At 60.7% G+C, this 7,795-nt stretch overlaps 1 protein-coding gene across 1 annotated transcript in view; it reads right to left on the bottom strand.

The window, feature by feature from the left end:
• LOC113488640 (myocyte-specific enhancer factor 2D-like) overlaps nt 1-7,795 on the bottom strand; it is a gene marked incomplete at its 3' end in the record, with an annotated part of 29,877 nt that overhangs the window by 11,573 nt on the left and 10,509 nt on the right. The window contains exons 4-5 of the mRNA XM_026863921.1: nt 4,053-4,263; nt 1,294-1,350 (exon numbers count right to left, since the gene is read on the bottom strand). Coding sequence (XP_026719722.1) covers nt 1,294-1,350; nt 4,053-4,263 — 268 coding nt within the window. The remainder of the gene's footprint in view (nt 1-1,293; nt 1,351-4,052; nt 4,264-7,795) is intronic.

The following is a 7,795-nucleotide window of genomic DNA, read 5'->3' as shown; positions in this document are numbered from 1 at the left end:
GGGGTCCCGGGCACGGTGGGGGTCCGGGGCTGGCCGTGGCCGGGCTGTCCCTGCTCCTCACACCCGTTTCCTGGAGCGGCGGCAGGAACGCGGGGAATGCTCCGGTGACGTCAATGCTGACATTCACGGGCCCTGCCAAGCTCCGCGCCACCACGGCTGCTCCCAACAGCTGACGTGGGGGCGGCATCGGGGGGAAAAGGGGCCGCTAAGGTGGCTGGGGGCCACGGCACCACGGCCCCTTCCCTCTGCCTTCGAAGGAGCTGCAAAGCTCCGCATCGGGTGCTGGAAAGGCCCCGGGGAGACGCCAGCCCCACGAACCACCCTGGTTTGGCTCCGGAGGCGCAGTCGGGGAGAAACTCCCCCGGTGCTGGCACGGCCGCTGCCCGGCACAGGGAAAAGGTTATTCCTGGTGCTGCAGAACCACGTCTGGACCAGCCCCATCGCGGGGCGGGTGTGGGACCCGGCCTCCAATTTGCTTTTAATTGAGGGCAACGCCGAATTTCACACGCCGCCGCCGCGCTGTCGGCTGGGAGCCTCACCGCAAAAAAGGGCCCCCCCCTCCCCGGGGGGGTGGCGAGCCAGGGTTCTGGTGCAAGCCTGCCTTGGCCGCTCCACCTCGCCGGGGCTGGACGGCACCCGCCTGGCGCAGCGCTGGCCCGCAGCCCGTCCTGCCCCAGCGGTGCCGGTAGCAGCAGCTGCTTCCCAGCGGGACCCGGGGGCTGTCGCTGGCTTTTGGGTTGTACCTACGCAAGCGTCGGCCCCAAAGACCTCACCCTGCAGCCAGCGGAGGCAGAGCGCAGCGGAGGAGGTATTATTAGTGCGTTTTATAGGCGAGGAGCTAAGCCACAAGGTCTGAGCCTTGTTAGCACTGAGGCCCTCGCAGTGGAAAGGGACCTTAATGAGCTTTTTTCCTTGCAGTAAAGTTCCTTTATAGGGCCCAAGCGCAACGAGGAATCAGGTGTTAAGTGACTCACCCGAGGTCAAGAGAGGAACTCGGCACGGGGAGCTGAGCCCAGAGCTGCTGGGTTCTCAGTGGCCACCTCAGTCAGCCCCTTGATGTGCAAAAACCCAGGGGAGACGCTGGCCCCCCAGGACACGCACCCCCCTCCCGACTCAGTCTCTGGGGTCTCCGCTAAAACCAGCAGCCCCCAGAGAAGGCGCTGGCCTGGAGCTCCACACACCAAACCCTTCGGCAGCAAAAGCCTCCCTGGTGTGGGGAAACTGAGGCACGGAGCATCCACAGGACTTGCTAAAAGTGGGCTTTTTTGTGCCAAAAGGTGGCTCCTCACTTACCCACGGGGCTTGGGCAGGCTCCGTTCGTGTTGTTGAGGTCTCCCCCGAGCATCGCCCCTGCAAAGCAATTGGGAACACGGTGAGCATCCCTCCTTTCGGGGGGGCAGGGGGTTAGAGGAGCACGAGGGAGGAAGGCAGAGGAAAATGAGCGGTGTTGCCTTCCCGGGGAGAAAGTCCTGGGCAAAATGAGCAGCATTCCTGGTGATCAGGTTGGGAAACATTATCCAGGCAGATCCGTTTCCTTTGGGAAGGAGCCAGGCGACACAGGAGCTCGCTCCAAAGGAGGCGGCTTGGAAAACACTGCGGCTATTTTATTCCAAGCCCCCCCCCCCTTCTTTGGGGGACACGGGGCCGGTGCTGCCGGGGAAGAGAGCCCCAGCAGCAAGACGTGAAACACTATCTCCCCTGTAATGTTCGCACCGAATGGAAACCATCCCCGCACGCTGCCAGGACGCTGCTACAATTCGGCCTCCCACGGTCCCAACGCTTGGAAAGCGCCGCCGCTCCCCGCCGTGCCGGGAAAAACCGTACCAGAGGCCTTTTTATCCCCAATAAACTCAACGTTTCGCCTCGCCTGCAAAAAGATTTTTTTTTTCCCCCTGCCTGGTTATTGAGTTATTTCTGAAAGCCACCTATTCACAGCTTGGGGCTGCCTGGCCACGCTGAGGGCGGTGATTTCGGCCAACAGCCGGCACGGAGGCTCCGGAGCTGTGACCGCAGTCATCCCGGAGCCCTGCGCAGGGGAACAAGGAGCCTCCGATCCCAAACCCCACCTCTAACCACCGCCCAACCCTCCTCACCCCAGATGGGGAAACCTGAGACAGAAATCCCTTTTTTTCCAGCCCCCCCCCAGCCCTCAGGTCTGGGCTTGCAGCGAGCCCCCAAAGGCGGGAGGAGCACTGAAGGGCTGAGCCGCTGCCGTGTAGGGAAAAGCGTTTGCTCCCCATGTGGGATTGTGATCGGGGATGGTGGCGGTCCCAAAAATATTTTAGAGCTTGAAAAAGGGGCAAGGTGACCCCCAAAACGGGGCAGACGTGGCACTGCAGCATCCTCCCTGAAGGGATGGGGATGCAAAGTCCCGGAGGAGGGACCTCCCCGGGATTTGGGGGCTGTGCCCCGCTGCGGGACCCCACTTGCACTGCAGAAGTAGGTTCACCCCCTCAGGTGAGTGATGCTGACCCCATCCCCATCCCCAAAAGCCCCCTCAGCCACACTTCTCCCGCGCCATCCCCGAGCAGATGGCATCAGCCAGCGCCGAGATACCAACCCAACACTCTGCTGCACATTTGCTTTGGAAACAATGCCGCAGCGCTCTGCTCTCAGCTCGAGTGCATTGCTAAAAAAAAAAAAAAATTTAAGGGGGGAAAAAAATAAAAAATCAAGCTCTTCTAACATGCAAGGGCCTGGCTCCTATAAACAGGATTTCTTCCGTGTCCCAGGCAGCGAGTGAATGAGATGCAGATGGCCGGACTTGGAACACCTCTGTGCTTGCAACCACGAAATTATCCCCCTTCAAAACGACCAGCAAGCGAGCAAGATGGAAACGGCGAGCCTCCAGCCGATTCTGCTTTACAACGAAGCCTCTTATTTTAATTTTTTTTTCAGCAGAGGGGCCTGTGAGAGGGCAAGGGAGATCCCTGCAACCAGAGCTACGGCTGGCTGTGCCCGAGGGGGGCTCTGCCACCCAGCCTGGAGTGAGATGTTGCTCTTTGGGACCAGTCCTAGAGCAGAAAGACCCGACCCCCTCAGGTCTGGGGGCCTCGGCCTGGTTTCTGAGCGCTTCGAGCCATCCCCATCACCGTGCGGAGAGCGCAGCAAGCAAAGCCACGGCTCCTACATCCTACTCCTACATCCCAGCCCAGGCACCTTTCTGCTCGCTCTGACCCAACCTGCTTCTGGAGGCACCTCCCAGCCCTTCTCACACCCCTCCAGCCCCTTCACAAAGCCCCCCCCCAAGCTCACAGAGCCCCGGGGGCCGCAGGTGAATGCCCACCACCCAGATGTCCGGGCGGTCACAGGCCCCAGCTCTTGCCATTTGCAGCCCATGTGATTGTTACAGACCATCTGTGACAACCAAAATAGCAGGCAGGGGCTTTCTGCATGCTATTATTATTTATGATCACACCACAGGAGAGCCAGGCTGTGGTCACACATTGTCGTGCCCCCCCTGCCCCTCCTTTTCCACTGCAGGGGACATGGGTGACAAGCTCCTCTCCCTCAACCTGCCCTCCGCCACCCATCCCCGGTCCCCACTGGAAATGACTGCTCCCTCCTATCTGTCAGCAGATCCGCGTGAGTAATCGCTCAGCGACCAACTGCAACCAGCAGAGCCCGACTCAGAAAAGCCCTTTTTAGGCAGCAGTCCCGTGTCACCGGAGTGCCACCGGCGAGCGGGATGCCGGCAGCCACCCCCAAGCCTGGGAACGGCGCCGGGTGACTCATCTCCTTGCGCTGCCCAACCTCGAAACAGATCCCTGCAGGGATCCGGCTCTCAAAAAGCCCTTGGTAAGGTGGTGGCGGGGGTGGGGGGATCACCCCCAGTTTGAGGCCAAGGCACAAATTGGGGGGGATCAACCTCTGGCAGAAGGAACAAGCACCCTTGGGCAACAACCCTTCCAGGGACACATCCTGCCCCCGGGCAGGGGATGGAGATGTCCTCGGCCCCCCCGGGATGCTCCGTGCTCAGTGCTGCACGCCCAGCAAGGCTCTCACAGCGAGGATGAGGAGCAAGGGGTGCGAAGGGTCACGGCATCGCTCACCTGCGCTGGCCGGCCTCTGCGGCAGCCCCGGGGACACGGTGTTTCTCTGCAGCGCCGGCTGCTGCGGCGAGAGGAGCCGGGGGTCCGTCAGCGAGGAGGTCACCAGGGACTGGGTCACCAGCGAGCTGCCCGGGTTGCTGAACTGCAGCGTGTTTTGGTTGGTCACCGGCACCGTCACGGGCATGGCGAAGTTCGGGGCGGGCACTGCGGACTGAACAGAGAGCGGCGGGTGAAGGGGAGCAGGCGCTGCCAGGATGCTGAGCAAGAGCAGCTCTGGTCCTGCAGCACAGCAGCAGCAGCACCCCACTGCTGAAAAATGGGGGGACAGTCCAGGCTCCCCTAAGCCCCCATTTCACTGCTGACCTGCGCTGGCCGGCCTCTGCGGCAGCCCCGGGGACACGGTGTTTCTCTGCAGCGCCGGCTGCTGCGGCGAGAGGAGCCGGGGGTCCGTCAGCAATCAGCTGTTCCCTCAGACACAGCAACTAGTTGCTTTGGTCTCATTTTCAGGGGGGTATTTGTTTACCCGCAGCGTTTTCAGGGCAGCCCGTGGCGGGGTGGTTGGAAACACCCCAAAACAGGAAGGTGGTGGGCAGCAGCGTGGTGGTTTGCCCCCAGTGGAACCGAGAGCGGCCAAGCTCAGCGCTGCCCTTCATCCTGCCACAGAGGCCCAGCGGCCCGCAGGGGTTTCACGAGGCTGCTCCTCACCCGGCGGGATGGGAAGAGCCCTCCCAAAGAGCTGGCCGTGGGCCACCAGTTGGGGCTGGCACTGCTGCTGGTGGCCGAGCACCTGGGAAAGGCTCGTTTTGCTCTGCACAACCCCCAGCTGACACTGGGATCCATCCTGGCAGCTCCGGGAGCTGCTGGGGAGGAGGAGGAGGAGGAGGAGGAGGAGCTGACCCCGGGGGAAGCAGCAGCACTGCTAAATCCTTGCCCTCAGGTCGAGGACCGGCTTCACCTACCAGCATCCCCGCTGGAGCCAGACTGGCTGCGATTATCCTGCCCGGCTGTCTTATGTCACTGATTTGCTCTTCGTTAACAGGAGCAGGCACCTGCTTAGAGGCTTTAGCAGGGGCTTTGCTAAAGTCCCACTTTAATTTGTTCAGGGCTGGAGAGGCAGAGCAGCCCAGTGCCGGAGGGGACCACCGTGGGGCTGGAGCTGGGACCCCCCCAGGCTGCACCAGCCAGGACAGAGGGAGCCCCAGCTACAGCTGGCAGGGGGGCTGCTGCCCTGTGGCCCCCTCCAGAAATCTGCTCGTAGATGGGTGATTTTCTTTTGGGCTTGAGGGGAGGACAGGAGGAAGGAGTGGGACGGTGCTCACCCACACCTCGCTGCTGGAAACCCTCCCCACCGGCCCCTCAAGGGCATCTCGTCCTTCAGGGCCAGCCCGTGGAGGACACGGCGCTCCCAGGGCCACCGGCCGCTCAAAGCGACCCAGGCTCAGCCTTTCCCAGACCTGCTGGGCAGAGCTGGAAGGCAGAGCCCTCCCATCTTATTCTGCGCGGCTGCAGAACCGCGAGCAGGAAGGTTTCTGGGGCGCTGCCTCCACACCGAAGCAGCGTTGTGTAATAAATCACCGCAAACGCGGCTGCGTGCCCGCGCGTTCCCGGGAAGGGGAGAAGAGAAGCTGACGCCCGCCCGTCGCATCTTAAGCGACGCCTTGATAAAACCGGGAGGTCAAGGGGCACCAACCCGAGAGCGGAGTTGTGCTTTTAATCCGTATCTATCCCACGGCACCTTCAAACCAGCGTCCGGCCGCGAGACGCACAGCCAGCCCCATCAAAGCGGTCCCGGGGCTCCCCCCTCCCCAGCCCCAGGGAGGGCACAACTAGGGAGGGCGGTTTGCCCATCACTCCAAAAAATCTGGGGGAGAAGATGCACACATCAGCCAAACCCCCAGGATTCCTGCTTTCATTAAAAGCGATTACAAACACCAAACGCAGAAGCCAGGCCGAGGCCTCTCTTTAGCGAACAAGGCTGTTGTTAAGTTTTCCCGGCTGTTGAGTCTGGTTAGTTCTTGTCACACACTAAAACCAACCCAGCTGGTTAAAAAGGAAAAGCATCTTCTTCAACCGCACGCGCTCCACCTGCATCGCTCAGTCCCTCGCTGCACGGGGAGGTTTAGTGGGGGAGCCAGATGCTACGCCCTGACTATGAAGCGCCCAGCACCTGAATGCCACCAGCCAAAATGACTTTAAGCCCGGACTGTTCCTTTATGCCACGTCTGGATGCTGCCTCGGGCCAGGGGAGCCTGTCCCGAGCCCTCCCTTTGCAGCAGAAAACACAGACACTAAGTAGTCCCGGCTTTCTGAGGTTGTTTTTGCACCGAGGAGAAAGCTCTGCTGTTTTTTTGACTTATTTTACACCACTGGGGAAGGGGTTGCGTGAGGCAACAAGGGGGTGCACATCCAGCCAGGGCCGTACCCCCACCCCTCCGAGCCTTGGCGGGGTGGAAACCTGCCCCCCACTAGTGAAACCTGGGAGGATGAGGCAGAGCAACCGAGCTAATCCTGCGCTAAACCCACCCCGGAGGGCTGGGCTTGCTGTCACAGCAGAGCTGGGAGCAGCCAACACCGCCCGCACCCCGTTTTGCTTCAGGTCCCCAGCTCCCCCTGGGCTCGGGGCAACCACCCCCTCCCAAAGATGCAGCTTTTTGGGGTCCTCCAGAGGCTCCTGGAGCAACACAGCACTCACCTGCTGAGTCAGCAAAATAAAGAGCTGTGGATTTCCCTAGCCCTAATTCTCAAGAAAATCCAGAATTTTCACCTGGGGCCTTGCAAAGCACAGAAGGGCAGATTAATTCTTATGAGGGGGTGGGGTGGGGGGTGTAATTTTTGCAGTGCTGCATCCAGCCCTTGAAAATGAGCCTCCTCTCTGCTCCTGGCAGCATTAATTATGGCTGCAGCGACTCGGGGCTAATCCCTCTGAAGAAGCCTTGCCTGCATCAATAGTCTCTGCTCCCTTGAACTAACAACTAATTTGAAACGTGTCCCCCCTCCTCCTCCCATCTCCTGACACAAATCCCTTTCAGCGCTGTCCTGATGCCACCCCGGTGACGGCTCCGGGATCACAGGCTAAAACCTCCCTGGATTTCTGCCACGGCCACCAGCTGCCCCGAGGGCTCGCTGGATTTGGGGGGAATTAATGCGGAATAACCCAAACTGGGCTTGGAGGAAAGTGAGGGGTCGGCATCCGCCGCCAGCTCGTGTCTTAACCCAGGAAAAAAATCTTTATTTTTTGGGGGGAAAAAAGGGTGAAAAAGAAGACCCTATTTGCAGCAAAGAAGGGGAGAACAGAGCCAAGGAGGCTCAGGAATGCCGGAGCTAATGGGAAGGGTTTCCCCAAGGGTTGCTCCTGCTTTTTTGGGTGGGAAACAGGAGGGACCCTCAAGGTCCCTCATATTCTCACCCATCAGACCCGGGGTGCATTCGGGGCGGCGGGGGCTGCGCGCATCGGCTCCCAAGGCACAGCACGGCTCCGAAGCAAAGCCATGCAAAATCCAACCACCGCCCCCCCCGACACCTGGAGGCATCCGGGGAGGGGTAAGGGGGGGCTGCAGACCACCAGCTACTCACTGCGAGCCGGTAACTCTGCATCATTTTATCAAACTCCTCATCAATCTTTTTATATTTCTCTTCCGTCTGCGGGGTCAACGCAAACACTTCATCCCCTTCCGGGCTCTCGCACTCCCTGTGCTTCTTGTTCAGCGCCTGTTACGTTTTGGTGGGGGGTGAGGGGGGGGGAC

Source organism: Athene cunicularia, assembly GCF_003259725.1.
Source record: "Athene cunicularia isolate RWA chromosome 25 unlocalized genomic scaffold, athCun1 chr25_part1, whole genome shotgun sequence".
In the NCBI taxonomy this organism is placed as follows: domain Eukaryota; kingdom Metazoa; phylum Chordata; class Aves; order Strigiformes; family Strigidae; genus Athene; species Athene cunicularia.
Note: the sequence above shows the minus strand (reverse complement) of the source record. Positions and strands in the feature narration are given on the sequence as shown.